The 15,207-nt window shown below is 44.8% G+C and overlaps 2 protein-coding genes across 3 annotated transcripts in view; one reads left to right on the top strand and one right to left on the bottom strand.

The window, feature by feature from the left end:
- The window catches only part of NFS1 (NFS1 cysteine desulfurase), a 29,345-nt gene extending 21,782 nt beyond the window's left edge, over window positions 1-7,563 (bottom strand). The window contains exons 1-5 of the mRNA XM_084645633.1: window positions 7,410-7,563; window positions 6,644-6,711; window positions 4,976-5,092; window positions 4,113-4,196; window positions 2,300-2,452 (exon numbers count right to left, since the gene is read on the bottom strand). Of these exons, the coding sequence (XP_084501759.1) occupies window positions 2,300-2,452; window positions 4,113-4,196; window positions 4,976-5,092; window positions 6,644-6,711; window positions 7,410-7,509 (522 nt within the window). The 5' untranslated portion in view covers window positions 7,510-7,563. The remainder of the gene's footprint in view (window positions 1-2,299; window positions 2,453-4,112; window positions 4,197-4,975; window positions 5,093-6,643; window positions 6,712-7,409) is intronic.
- ROMO1 (reactive oxygen species modulator 1) lies at window positions 7,546-12,816 on the top strand. Of its 2 annotated transcripts, none has more exons than XM_084645634.1 (3): window positions 7,546-7,630; window positions 11,064-11,194; window positions 12,616-12,816. In XM_084645634.1, the coding sequence occupies exons 2-3, from the start codon at window positions 11,064-11,066 to the stop codon at window positions 12,722-12,724; spliced, it is 240 nt and encodes a 79-aa protein (XP_084501760.1). In that variant the 5' UTR covers window positions 7,546-7,630; the 3' UTR covers window positions 12,725-12,816. The 2 variants fall into 2 exon arrangements, with proteins under 2 accessions (XP_084501760.1, XP_084501761.1); XM_084645635.1 differs by lacking the exon at window positions 7,546-7,630 and adding an exon at window positions 7,900-8,037.
- Window positions 12,817-15,207: the final 2,391 nt, after the last annotated feature.

Below are 15,207 nucleotides of genomic sequence, written 5' to 3'. Positions count from 1 at the left end.
GCCTGTACTATAACATGAGGCTGTAGAGGGGAACCATCGTTCTAAAGTAGCAGCAGCCATAAAAGCCAACAGACCATTACAAAAGGAAACAGCCCTACTGGGTCAGACCAATGGTCCATCTAGCCCAGTATCATTTCTTCCAACAGTGGCGGGTGCCAGATGCGTCAGAAGGAATGAACAGAACAGGGCAATTAATAGAGTGATTCATCCCGTCGTCCAGTCCCAGTTTCTGGCACTCAGAGGTTTAGGAACACCCAGAGCATGGGGTTGCATCCATGAACATCCTGGCTAACAGCCACTGACGGACCTATTCTCCATGAACTTGTCTCATTCTTTTTTGAGCCCAGTTGTACTTTTAGTCTTCACAACATCCCCCGGCAATGAGTTCCACAGCCTGACAGGGCACTGTGTGAAGAAGTAATTCCTTTTGTTTGTTTTAAACCTGCTGCCTATTCATTTCATCAGGTGATCCCTGGTTCTGGTGTTATGTGAAGGAGTAAATAACACTTCCTTGTTCACTGTCTCAACACCATTCATGATTGTTTAGATCTCTATCATATCCCCACTTATCTGTCTCTTTTCTAAGCTGAACAGTCCATCTTTTTAATCTCTCCTCATATAAAGCTCCTCATACTCCTAAATAACTCTATTTTTTCCAATTTTTATGGCCTCTAATCTCCTCGAGCATTTTGCAGCCAGTCACCATCCTGGTCAGGAGTATATTCCTACTGCTATACTCTTTTTATAGAGATTCTATGTTACTGTTTGATTCATTTAATATTTTTACTATATTTGAATCTGTGCTTCCTTTCATTTGTAGTACCACTCCTCCACCCGCACAACATACTTGGTCATTCCTGTAATTTTGTACCCGAGTATTTTGTTCAAAAGAAATAAACAAAACAATTGGTGCCTAGACTCCCAGATGCTCTGTCAGCTTCAGGAAGAAGCCAAGGGAGCAAGACTTTACCAAAAAGAAGACTGGGGGCAGGGAGGGGGGGCGGGGGGAGGAGAAGAAGAGATGCATCAACTCCTAGCAGGAGTCAAGTGGAGTTCTAATACCGCATAAGAGATTAGTTTGGACACAGGTTCAAGAAAATCCTTGGTGTCACATAACTTCCAAGATGAGGGAACCATATCTGTCTAAACCCAGTGGAGACTACCTGAGTTTTGCTCAAGTCCTGAGCAAAAGAGGGAATCAAAACCAAAAGGGAAAAGACCAAAGCAAGCATCAAAGAGCTCTCTCTCTCTGAAACTCCCGGCAGCTTCCCTGTTACTTGAGCAATAACATAGCACAGAAGAGAACCTTGAGAGGAAAGAATGATGTATGTGAAAGGCAGAAACTCCTTCATGCTCAGTTAGAAAAAAGGAACCAATACTGCTCTCTCACTCTCTCTCTCTCTCTCTCTCACTCTCACACACACACACACACACACACACACACCCTTTCAATACATGAAGAAAGGTAGGGGGCAACTGAGCCATATTGTGTTAGCACGGGTTACAACTGCACCTTCTGAATTCCTCTAGTACCACAGTAAGCATTCAGTGTTGTACCCTGCTTCATCCTAAACCCTCTGTGATTGCATCAACATAACTTTTATGCTTATGTTATCAGTAACATTGTGTCAATGGAACTCTTATGTCAACACCCAAACAGTACTATTTTAATAACTGAATAACCATTCATATAAAACATGTTGCTATTTTCACAACTACTCAAAGCAAAGAACTACATGCATTTAATTTCAGACTGCTCTACTATGTGTTTAAAAGAAATCCAAAACAAGTGTTGGACACTGGAAATGTTTTGATGAGATGGTCCTTTTTTGAAAGGTATAGCTAACTTCAAACGTTCGTTTTTTTCCCCTGCAAAATGCCCTAAAATTTCAAGCAGTTCATAAACTACAATAAGAATCTCAAATTCATCCTTTAAATCAAAACAAAGATTTATAGAAGGATTCCTTCCCAACTAAAATGAAAATCTATTGTGGGACTACTATTCCACCACAATATCACTAAACCCTCTGTCTTTTAATGACATTCATTCTCTTACTCCAGGAATCCATAATTAAAGAAATAAACTAGAATGGCAGAGACACAGTTTTCTCCAAAGTGGCACACTGCTCTTAAAAACTTGGCGGGTGTGACTTCTATTCTTTTGTCTCTTAATAATTTGGAACAGATCATCAAATTGTTTTTTGTGTAAGAGCAATGCTTCAGCAAAACTGATGCTGAGGCCTCTAAGGTGATAGTGCTATGTGGAGAATTTTTACATGTTTGCTAACAGGCAACTTACCTTTAAATCTATGAGCCCATTTTCTTTAACAGGCAAGTATGTGACACGAAAGCCTTCAGCCTCCAGATAACGGCAAGAGTCCAGCACACACTTGTGTTCTGTCTGAGTTGTAATTATATGCTTCTTTCGGGATTTATAGAATCTTGCAACACCCTGGTGTTCACATTAAATGAAAAATAAAATGGCCATGAAATTGCTTAAAAGTAGCAATTTATATAAATTGAAAGGGGAAGAATGCCAAGCAAAAGGAAGTTTCTCCCAGGATCACTCAGCATGGCACAGTCTGAAAGGCTAATGGGACAAAGTCTCTTATGACTAGAGCCCTACCAAATATGCGGTCCATTTTGGCCAATTTTACAGTCATGGGATTTTAAAAATCAAATTTCATTATTTCAGATATTTAAATCTGAAATTTCACAGTGTTGTAATTGTAGAGGTCCTGACCATAAAAGGAGTTGGGGGGGTCAAAGGTTATTGGAGAGGGTTGTGGTACTGCTACCCTTACTTCTGCACTGCTGCTGGCGGTGGCGATGTCTTCAGAGCTGGGTGGCCAGACAGTGGTGGCGGGTGGCCGGGAGCCCAGCCCTGAAGGCAGAGCTGCTGCCAGCAGCAGCGCAGAAGTAAGGATGACATGGTATGATATTGCCACTCTTACTTCTGTGCTAAGGTCTTCAGAGCTTGGCCCTTGGTCAACAGCCACCACTCCCCGGCCGCCCAGCTCTGAAAGCAGCACAGAAGTAAGGGTGGCAATACTCCCTAAATAACCTTGCAACCCCCTTTTGGGTCAGGAGCCCTAGTTTGAGAAACACTGGTCTCCCCCCAAAAATCTGAATAGTATGGGGTAAAAGCACACAAAACACCAGATTTCATGGTCCATGATGCGTTTTTCATGGCCACAGATTTGGTAGGGCTCTACTTATGAAGAGAATTAGCCACAACACTCCAGTAAACTTTAATTATATGCAAATCAAAATTCAATATTAAGAGGCAGTGAGGAGATAACCCAACATCCCAGTCCCTCCTGAGACAATCACTATCCTTTCACAATTATAATCTACAAATATTACTTGCGTTAAAATAGACCATTTGGTTAGTTACAATTGCTTCCAAAAATATATAGCTTTGGAATTCTGAAAGTATTTATTAGGTGAGGATTTATAATTTTCTCCTTCTTTGGCGGGATATAATATATAATGAAAAATCTTCTAAATATTAACAAGGAAAATAATCACCTGTGAGATCAAAAACTTTGGAAAAAGATTGATAATCAAGATTTCAGCCACTCTTTATGATCAAAATTTTGGTAAAATGAGCACAAAACTTCATCTGGGACAAATGGATTTTTAATCCCCACGTGCAAATATCAAAAACAGTTAAACTGATTTTCCTCACGCTTGAAGGGAAAAAAAAGTCACCTTTGCTCCAACACCAAGAATGGAAAATTTCAGGCCCAAAGGAATTTGCTGGAACAGCTAGGTTAATTGTGGGGGATTTCAATACAGTTCAAACATTTCTTCATTTTAAGGAATAGGCAAAGTACTGCACCTGCTCCAAAACATGGGTCAGAGCCAGCTTGCTCCTGCTCACCACACCAGCGCTAGCCCACCACTCCCTCCAGCTATACTGTGGCATGGCAATCCATTCCTTCATGTTACAAGTTGGTCAAACTAGGAATGTAACAAAACAAAGATACCAAGCCTTCCACTAGAATCTTTGATCACTGGCAGCTCAACAACAGGACTTAAACCCCAAACCGTTACAGATTTCAAAGTAATTTAGTATATATCAGTTGTAGTATAAACCAGACATTTACCTTAATTGCTAAATTATTTGATTCTGTAGCGCCACTGGTAAAAATAATCTCTCTAGGATCTGCTCCTATTAATGATGCAACTTGCTGTTTAAAACAAAATAAAAATATTATTTGCTATTTTAAAACATGAAAATTGAGTTAATCACACACAGAGAATATGTGTAGCATCTCCCAGAACATCTCCTCTACCCCAATACTAGCCCAACCTAAACAGGATTATAGATACTGTGTTTAAAAATGGCATTATACACATGTACTTTCTCTTTTAATGTGGAGGAGGATTTGCACAGGTCATTCGCATTCAACACTACTACTTGTTGTGAACATAAATCCTCCTGAAGGGATGGGAAAATAAAATATGCAACACATATTCAGTGTATTCAGTATGCAATATATCCCATATGCAACCAAAATACACCCAAACTTTAACTTATGTAAAACTCACCAAAGCAAAAATCCATTCACCTAGCTTCTTGTATTAAAATGTGAAGATCGTCTAGTTAGCGCAATGGCAGATACATGCCCGAGGGGGAGTTTTCACAGCTGCCACAGGGACTTAGCATGACAAGTCCCATGGACTTTCAAACCCCTGAGGAGCTTTGGAAAGCCTCCCCGCGACAGATCCCCAAGTCATTTACTTCCACCACTTAAATTGCTTTAATATAAAATATGTGTTTTGTTTTGCATTTGCCAAACTATACATAACATAGTAAACTCTTAAGTTGCTAGAGAACAAGTTGCCAAATCTTGCCTCCTAGGAACTAAACCAGAATTATGGGGGTGGGGATTTTTTATTTTTTAAGCAACTAGTTTAGGAACAGGAAAACGTATTTAAGTTCTGTGATGGGGCTGAAAAGCCTCACCTGTCTGGCTCGTTCCATAGCAGACTCACTCTCCCAGCCATAGGCGTGAGTCCTGGAATGTGGGTTTCCATAGGAGTGCATTAGATAAGGGAGCATGCTGTCCAAAACTCTGGGGTCCTAGAAGACAAGAGACTATTTTTTTTTAAAAGGTAGAGAAAAATCATTTTGTTTTTCCTCCCTCTTTCTTTCCCCTCCAATATATTTGCTCTGCTTTATCCCAGGACAGCAGTCAGCTTATTCCAAACTACTGTAAATGCACAAACATTTTGCATATGCACTATATTAACCTATCCGGTGACTGGCAAACGTTTGCTAATAACATCCAACACAATCTTACAAGTCAAACCTTGAACTATACCAGAAATCTGTCTCAGAAGCAGGGCTTTGGAGTGGAGCCCGGAGCTGGAGGGCAGAGCAGCTCCGGAGCAGTGGAGCTGCCAGTTTTTGCCTGGAGCTGGAGCAGAGCCGGAGCATAGCTCCAAAGCCCTGCTCAGAACAGCAAGGACTTTCTAAGCAGAAGAAACACAAGACCCCCTAAGGGTCACTGGAAAAGTTTTACATTTTCTCCAAGATGACCTTTCATCACTTCAGAATGCATGTAATTCAAATGACATGACAAGACAGTACTTGATAATAGCCACCACCTCAAGGTACATTTATTGTATGTTTCCCCCAGGAATATAAAGAGATTTCTAATTATTAAACCTCACAATATATAAGTGTTGATGAAAGACATTCTGGCCATAATAAAATTATGCTGAGTGAAGAAGACGAGACTTCTGGAGAAAGACCTGCTCCTCAACTGTTACTGAAGTACAAGGTTAGAATTTTAGTTGCAGACCATCGTTAAAGTTACTTTGGTGTAGCACTGAATGGAGATGCTTATCACCACATCAACAAAGATAGTGAGTGCCTTAAATTGTGTAAACACTGGACTTTCTTTTAAGCACAAATAAGGCAGTCTCTTCTCAATCCCTCCGTGTTTTCAACTTTCCTTGGGAAGAGTGCAGTGAGAAGGAGTGGGTGCTGGGGAAAGCCAAGATGTAATTGGGCATGAGATTATGTACACTATGAGAACACGAAGCTTGAGTTTCATGTGGTAAGAAAAGGAAGCTAATAGAAGGATTCAGTGTGGGAAGGAACGACACATCAAGAACAAACAAGGAAGAGCAGATATTGGGCTTCATTACAAAGTGATCATTCTTCTGGCAAGAGTACTGCACTAAAAAGAATACAGCTCTTCCCAGAATTACTCATGAGCACTCTGATTTGCTCATGGAAATCTGCATTCCCCATCATTAAGGTTAAGATTTTATCTTGGTTGTTTTTAGTAAAAGTCACAGATCACTGGCAAAAAACAAAAAAATTAACAGCAGTCCGTGACCTGTCTGTGACTTTTACTAAAAGTAATAGGGGTGAGGAGCTGATGGGGGATGACTGAAGCTTGAGGGGTGGGGGATGAGAGCCCAAGTCTGGCTGAGGTGGGAGGATTCTGCATCCACAACGCCCTCCCAAGAGCTGCGGCTCAGGCAGACAGTGTCATGGAGATCTCTGGAAGTCACAGAATCTATGACATCTTATCCCTACCCATTATGCATGTACCCCATCTGGTTACAACTACAGGATTCATTCTAGGGCACTAGTGTATGTTCACATAATTTCACCAACCAGTGGAGTAGTTGCCTGGACATCCATATACAATGGCCGGAGCAGGGATTCTTCATCAAGACCTTTTTCTAGAGGAAAAAAAAAGACACTATAGTGATAAATGCACAGCAAGCACAAGGGACAAGTAAAGACGCAATGCAAAGGAGAGAAGACAAGCAAAACTTTCCAACAACAGGAGCGGACAGCAGTGCAGGAAAAGAAATCAGGGAACCCACAGAGAGCTTGGAACCTTTCTAATGAGAACATGCACCACGTCTGGCGCTCCAAAGGAGAACCAGTCACGATCTGCGCTGCTAGGAGAGGGGAGAAGGACGCGCCCTGCATTCTGGCAACTGGCTTTCCAGCCCGCCCAGGGGAGCAGGCAGCACGGCGTGCAAAAAAAGAAACATCAGGCGTGATGCATCTCTCGGAGGTGCTTCTCCGGCCGCCGTCGCTGCTGTGTCTGACAAGCCCGTCACGACACTCGGGTGGGCCATGGCCCCCGTTCACAGGGGACAACGGGGGCACAGAGAGCCCGGCCCGAGGGACTCAGGGGGACCGCGGGGGGGGGGGGGGGGCGGGGAACTGAGGCCAGGTTAGCACTAGACCCAGGGGGCTCCCTTCTCACGGGCCATCCCCGCCCCGCGCCCGCGCCCGCCAGGCACCACACGCCGGCGGGGCCAAGCCGAGCAGCCCCCGGTCCCCGCGACTGCTCGGCACCTTTGCCGCCGCCCCTGAGCCCCGCCAGGCCCCCGGGCTCCGCTCCGCGCGGACTCGCCCCGCTCACCCCCATGGCGCCGGGCCGCCCCCGAGAGCCGCCGGGCCGGCGGCCCCCCGAGCCCGCGCAGCCTCGGCAACGCCGCCGCCCTCCGCAGCACCAGCAGCATCCCGGCCCCAGCCAAGCCCGGAAACAGCCCCTGCGCTTTCACCCCGACCCGCGTGTCGTCATCGCAGCGCGCCGGAAGTGACGGAGAGACTGGAGCGTGCTGGGCGGAGGCGAGGAGCGAGGTGAGGGGTCCTCCGGCGCCCCCGGGAGCGGGCCACGGAGAGCCTGGGATCAGCCGGGCCCCGCGGAGCTTCCCCAGCCGGTGGCCGCAGGGTCCCGGCTCGCGCGGTGCAGGCGCCAGGGCTTGCCCCAGCCCTGCCAAGCCGGGGGCCGCACCAGTGTCCCGTGGCCGTGAGTTCCGCAGGCTCCTCTACAGTCTCCGAGCCCCTCTGTGACGGAGCGAGCCGGGGCCTGGCCCCCTCCAGGGCGGGGACGCCTCTGGCTGCCTCTCTCATGCTCTGTTCCGACCGTTTCCTCTCTGAGCTAGACTGCCCAGGCTCCTTCCCGATGGAAGCTTTATTGCTTGCTGCTGTAGCTCATTACATTTCTTCCTAGTCTCCATTACTGACCATGCCCCTCTTGGGACAAGGTAGGGGAACGGAAGCAGCCTCTTCTCTGCTCTGGCCAAAGCCGTTCGCAGCGTAGCTGCTCAGAAATGTCCAGTCACTGACAATTTTCTCAAAAAGAAAAGGAGGACTTGTGGCACCTTAGAGACTAACCAATTTATTAGAGCATAAGCTTTCGTGAGCTACAGCTCACGAAAGCTTATGCTCTAATAAATTGGTTAGTCTCTAAGGTGCCACAAGTCCTCCTTTTCTTTTTGCGAATACAGACTAACACGGCTGCTACTCTGAAACCTGACAATTTTCTGTACATGCTTCTTTATGTGAGTGAAACTTGCTGGAGAAGGACACTCTTTGTGTTCTGGGCATCACGCAAAATGCTTTATGGCCAAGGAGACTATGTTTGTCCTGGTTAGAATAATACCACTGAGTTTAAAAAGCAACAGGCAGTTCAAGGATTTTTTTGCAGCCTTCAGATGAGCAGTTTTGGTTGCTGGATGGAGGCAGTTTTACGTCTCTACCTTGGGTTTTTTTGGGAGGAGGGACATAATAAAACTAGTAATTTCTGTCTGTTGGCCAAATATATCTGCCAACTGTGAATGCAGAATGTAGAGAGTTTATGATACTTGGTAGGAACAGAGAAAGAAGCATAAAACCTAGACTGATGTTTGTAAGAATGAGCTGTCAAAATCTGAGCCAAATTTGTAACAAATTATGAATATATATAGTATTTCTGATTTTCACTGACAAAGTGTGAGCATTTGAGTCCTAGGGACTGGAGGGAGCAGGGAGAGTTTATTAGTGTCCATTTGGACAATGAAAATACTTTTTCAAATCTGGTTAGCGAACATAATTTGAAATCTCCTTTTACATTTAGTGCAGGCTCCCTCCAGGTTATAACATGACCAGCCAAATTAAAGGTGCTAATTGTATCTATACTAAATGTAAAAGGGGGTTAGAAATTATGCTAGCTAACTCAGTTTTAAAACACTATAATTTGTTGTCTGGACAGTCCTTTAATGCCAGACATCTGTTATGCTGTTCATCACCATCCTGTTAAATATGTGAGCTAAGTAAGATTATTATTTATTATCAGTAGTCCAGAATTATGCAATAGGTGTTTGTTTTTGCATCTGTCTTGTTAGTCCAGTGCATTTGCACACGCCGACGCATTGTAAAGTCCGCCTCTTATCTAATTGTTCCTCTCCTTTACCTCCTCCTCCTTTACCTTTGCTCGTTGTTTAAAAATGCCATTTGTCTGCACCGTATTGGGCAGGGGAAGTCCAAGCTATTAGAAATTCTCTCTAATCCAATAATTGAGTGCCTATTAAATGTAGATATTAGGGAGACTGGATGGCTCATTGGCAGATTAGAAAAGGAATACCGAGCCTTTCAATTACAAGGTCATCATTCAGTTTCAGCTCAGGTTGGTAGTACCTGAAAGTTATTACCATCAGATGACTGACCAGTGCCCCATGTAAAATGAGTTATTAGTCTTAGTCCCGTTCATACTGGACATGCACCACCACCGATTGAGCAAGTATGGCAACTGAACTCTACTCGAATTCCTAAAAGTGGTCTCTCCAGCAGGCAGCAGCATATCAATGGGGCAATGTGGAGAATGGTGCACGACAGTTGCCCATACTGTGTGTTCTGGGAATGAAAAGAACCACAATCTCCAGAGCTGTCAGCCAGCACCCTTTGCAAGTACTGAAATTCACATACAGTGTTGAGCACAGGGGAACCTTAATGTGAATCTTTGTTACAGAAAGTGAAGTCCTGTCAGATTTTTTTCCCCCTGCTCTGAATGGGTGACCATTTTTCTTGGGGGGGGGGGAAATCGACATAATAGCCTAGGAGCTAGGAATTTGGGAGGTGGCTGTTTCATGCATCAGACAGTAGGGTGTGTGGGAGTGCTGTGGATGCCGTATGTTCAGGGATGGAAGGATTTCTGCTTTCAACAATCCCTCCAGGCAATGCTTATTAGGGAGCAACTCTCTCAGACTGAACGGAGTCCCCTCAAGTCCTTTGTCAGAAATATAGTGACTGTTAATGGGGGTGTGAAGGTTTGTGTGGGAGCAAAACAAGTCTGTGATCAGGACAGTCCTCCTTTTGCTCCGTCTGTCCCCAGTATTGGGCCAAGATGCAAGGCTGTGAAAACCTTCTCTGTTCCCTGACAGTGTGTCTAGGAATGGGAACTGTAAGGTGGGGAGACAAAGTAAAGCTGAGGCTCTGGAATAAGGTTGCTCAGTGTTTTGCTTGTACATTTCTATAGAAAAGTCTTTTTAGGTGCTAATAAGTGGTAGCTGAATGAGCAGTTACAGAGAACTAGCTAGTCACATTTGCATGCAAATACTCAGTTTGCACATGCACTCTCCTAAATTGTAGGAGACTCAGGCCATGGCTATGTCTACACTGCACAGCTTCCAGTAGCACAGCCATGCCGCTGAAGCTTTGCCGTTGTAAGACGCGCAGCATAGCCCCCCTTTGTTACCAGGGGAGAGCTCTCCTGATGACAAAATAAAACCACACCAAGGGGCAATAGCTTCTCCACTGACAAAGCGCTGTTCACTCCAGCGCTTTTCATCATTAAAACTTTTGTTATTCAGGGGTGTGTGTTTTTCACACCCTCTGAGCGACAAAAGTTTTAACAATGAAAGTGCAGTGTAGACATAGCCTAAGTCTACCCTACCACTTCAGTCGGTATAAATCCTGTCGCTCGGGGATGTGAAAAAAACCACACCTCTGAACGACACAAGTTACACTGACAGACGCGCCGCTGTGGACAGTGCTGTGCCGACGGGAGCGCTCTCTTCCGTTGGCAGAGAGCGGCTACACGAGAGGTCTTACAGCAGCGCAGCTGTATTGGAAGAGCTGTGCCACTGTAAACTCTCCAGTATACATATGGCCTCAAGCACATAGTGTCTTCACAACTGCTGCTGTCCAATCCAGTTGGGCAGCAGGACGCTTGTCTTTCACGGGAGGAGATGGGTCGGTGGTGGGGGGGGAGGGTTTTTTTTTTGTTTGTTTAAGTGTCTTGCTTCTTTTCCAGATGCCTGTGACTGTGGGGCCATATGGACAGTCCCAGCCCAACTGCTTTGACAGAGTGAAAATGGGCTTCATGATGGGCTTTGCTGTTGGCATGGCGGCAGGGGCACTGTTTGGCACATTTTCCTGCCTCAGGTATGTTGGAGTCAGTTAATTGTAAATGTCAGTCCTAGGAGAAACTGGGACAGAGGAAGGAGATCTAAAGACCTTGTTCCATTTTGGTAACATAGATGGAATGCTACCTGTGACTCTAAACGAGGCTGAAGATTTGGAGCATCCAAGTCATAGAATTAGATATTGGACAAGCTGCTTTTGCTTGCCACATACAAAGAGCTGTTCTCTTAGCACTGGAGGTTGTATGTGGCAGCCGGCAGGGCCTTCAGTTGTCTTTACATCCTGTTCCATACTGTTTTCATTGCATTTCAATGACTCATTTGTTGAGAGTAGTTATCCTGAGGTGTTCAGTGTTTCTCTGTACATGGAATATTATAAAGAACTGGTAGATCAATGGGATATTTAGTATCTTACACCAAAAATATATATTCGCTTATTTGAATTCTCTTCAGCTAACATCACTGATATATGACAAAGACTTTACACTGAATGGGAGAAACAAGAACCATGAGTTGTTCTAAAAGTTGTTTAAAAAAACAACAAACACACATCCCCCACGTATCCCTCCCCTTGATCCTCTTCAAATCCTAATGAATGTTGTTCATAGGTACCACAATATTGGTAGGAAATGCAATCATGGATGATCTGAAGGAACAATAAGAGATTGTTTTTTATCTGACTTGATTAAAGGGACATTAGCTGCTTCAATTTGCCCCAAAATTTAACTCAGGTAAAAACATATGTTTATAAAACTCGTGGCAAATAAACCAGCACATTTTAAAAGTCCCAATGCACACAAGTGGTTACAAACAATTAAACTTTCCATGCAGTGTTTCCATGCATATATTGCAGCAGGAAAACCTGAGAGAGAAAATCACTTTGCTTATTTTTATTGTCCAACCTCTTGCAAACAGGAAAAAAAATGCAGCTGTAGCAAAGATTCACTTGGGCTTTAAAAGTTCCCACTTCATTTTCAGTTGATAATGTCCCTTTAAATGAGGTAAATCTCACTGCCTTGAGCACATGCAGCTAGGCAGGGCCCAGCTGCAAGGCTGCAGAGTCTCTCCACCTCTGGCACTTCATACATACAGAGTGGTGAATTCTCATCCTGAGCCTATATAACTGACATGTCACAGCCACAAAGGAGCAAGCTGCCCCTCCCAGTCCTTCCAATGGATCACAGCCACAAGAGATTGCAGCCATTCTCCCCTCCCACTCATCCCATGCACCCTAAAGTCACGTGCTCCAAAACCTAAAAAGCACGTTGTCTGTACAGTCTAGAAGTGAATGAAGCCAACTCTCATGCCAGTCACCTGATACAGAAAGTCCGATGATAAAATCCAATATGCTTTCCAATGTCTGTCAGGGATGGATTGTCACTTCAGCAGTAGAATGGCCTTGGTCAGCCTGTGTTGAATCCTGAACTGTTTTCTCTCTTTCAGGATTGGCATGAGAGGACGAGAACTGATGGGTGGAGTTGGCAAAACCATGATGCAAAGTGGTGGCACGTTTGGGACATTCATGGCCATTGGCATGGGAATCCGCTGCTAACCTGGAGCATGGGATTTTTTTAACCTGAAGACTAATGCCCCCGTTCAATCATTCCACCTATGTAATATAATAAAATCTTTGGGTATCTAAAATGTTGAATGCTCAATCCTAGTGAGATCATAAAACGCAGTACAAGACTCTGCTAGTGCGCTCTCAACAAATTGTAACTGCAGTGTTTTCTACTGAACTCCTCACTGCCTGTGTTTATGAAGAAACAGCCCACAGCAGAGACAAAACACAGTGCCCCTTTCCACAGGTGGAGAAGAGGGAACCTGAAATCTGGAATTATAGAAGTATAAGGCAAACCTGATCAAAGAGAGCCACCCTGTTACCTTCCGACAATCAGCTGGTTCTCAGGCTGGGCTTGGCCACTGTACCTTTCGGTCTCTTGCCTCTGGGTCCCCCACTTGTGAGCAAGCTCACTGTTCCCAGCAGGAGTAGGGCTTGTTTCCAAGATCCTTCCTAAGTCTAATTATCTCCAGTCCTTGGCACTGCTCCTCAGGTTCAGCTCTGAGGTGCTGACAGAGAGCAGATATCCAGAGCCTCTCTCAGGGCTGCAGGGTATCTGCCATAAACAAGGGGGTGGGAAAGGGAAAGCTAGTCACTGCCTTGGGCTGGGTTCCCCTGGCTACTGGGCTTCCTAGCGGTCTCTAGCAGCTTCTCTTCTTAGGCCAGCTTTACCTTTGTTAAGCTCCCCTTCTCCAGGAAGGGCATGCTCTACACATATACCTAATGGCATGGCCAGGGTGTGGGATGCTTCTTAAGCTTGCTGTCAGTGGAATGGGGATGCATCCATCACGCACTTGCCCCAAGACCAGAAAGCTTTCTTATTCAAGCAGCTCCCAGTCTCTGGGTGAAAAGAATCTGTATTTGCATGTTCTTTCCCAGCACAGTGCTGCACCTGGGAGCTGCGGGGCTGGAGTGCCAGATACCAGCACATAACCTGGAGGTGTGAGTCCTTCAGAGAGTGTAGCTACTGTAAGGTACATGGTTTGTGACTAGGGAGAAGGGACTACCCAGCAGGTAATACCCAAAGGCTTCCATAATACATTTGTTGTCTAAGCTGCCGCCTCAGTAATATAATTTCTCCCTAGGAAACCACTTTTTACTCAAATGTAGGATGGGGTGCTCTTTGCCTTCAAAGTCCTGGGAGAGCACCACTGCCCAGGCCAACATTGGCTGCATCTGTATAGAGAATGAAGGCCTGGAGAAGTCTGGATTGGCAAGGACAGGCTCCCAGCTCAGCTGCACCTCCAGGGTGTTAAAGCTTCATTGCAATAGTCATCACAGTGGATCTTTTTGGTGACTTTGCCCTTTAGCAGCAGTTCAGTCAATGCAAACGAGGGGATGAACCAGTGATAGTGTCCCACCAGACCAAGGAAGAAGCATTTCTCTCTTCTGGTCTGTGGTATAGGGCATGAGTTTACCGCATGGACTTTATCAGTGGTTTCATAAGGCTTCCTCCTACCCCATATCCTCAATAAATCACTTTTATCATGGCCTACTTACCCTTGGCAGGGAAGTGACTACTACTCTTAGGTGACTGAGGTGGTCCTCTCATATGTGAACATAAGAACGGCCATACTAGGTCAGACCAAAGATCCATCTAGCCCAGTATCCTGTCTTCTGCCAGTGGCCAATGCCAGCTGCCCCAGAGAATGAACAGAACAGGTAATAACCATGTGATTCATCTCCTGTTCCCTATTCCCAGCTTCTGGCAACCAGAAGTTAGGGACTCCATCTCTGCCCATCCTGGCTAATAGCCATTAATGGACCTATCCTCCACAAACTTATCTAGTTCTTTTGTGAACCCTGTTAGTCTTGACTTTCACAACAGCCTCTGGTAAGGAGTTCCACAGATTGACTGTGTGTTGTGTGAAAAAAATACTTCATTTTGTTTTAAACCTGCTGCTTATTACTTTCATTTGGTGACCCCTAGTTCATGTGTTATGAGTAAATAAAACTTCCTTATTTACTTTCTCCACACCAGTCATGATTTTATAGACCTCTATCATATCCTCTTCAGCTTGGAAAAGAGATGACTAAAAGTCCCAGTCTTATTAATCTCTCCTCATATGGAAGTTGTTCTATACCCCTAACGCTTTGTGTTGCCCTTTTCTGAACCTTTTCTAATTCCAATGTATCTTTTTGAGAGGGGGTGACCACATTGGCACACAGTATTCAAGATGTTGGTATACAATGGATTTATATAGAGAATATATTTTCTTTATTATCTATCCCTTTCTTAATGATTCCCAATAGTCTGTTCTGTGCAGTTACAAATTACAATGTCATCAAGGTAAGCTGCAGTGTATTGCTTTTAGGGTCGAAGGATTCGATTAATCAGGTCCTGGAAAGTTGCTGCAACCCCTTGCAGGCCAAATGTTTTTAAAGTTGGAAATGGCCAAAGGAGGTAGGAGTATGAAGACAGGGATCTGCCAATAGCCTTTTGTAAGATCCATCAAGCCAGGCCCAGCCGCTCT

The sequence above is a fragment of the Lepidochelys olivacea genome (genome assembly GCF_965140295.1).
Source record: "Lepidochelys olivacea isolate rLepOli2 genome assembly, chromosome: 13".
Taxonomy (NCBI): Eukaryota; Metazoa; Chordata; order Testudines; family Cheloniidae; genus Lepidochelys; species Lepidochelys olivacea.
The sequence above is the reverse complement of the archived record's forward strand: the minus strand, read 5'-3'. Positions and strand labels throughout refer to the sequence as shown.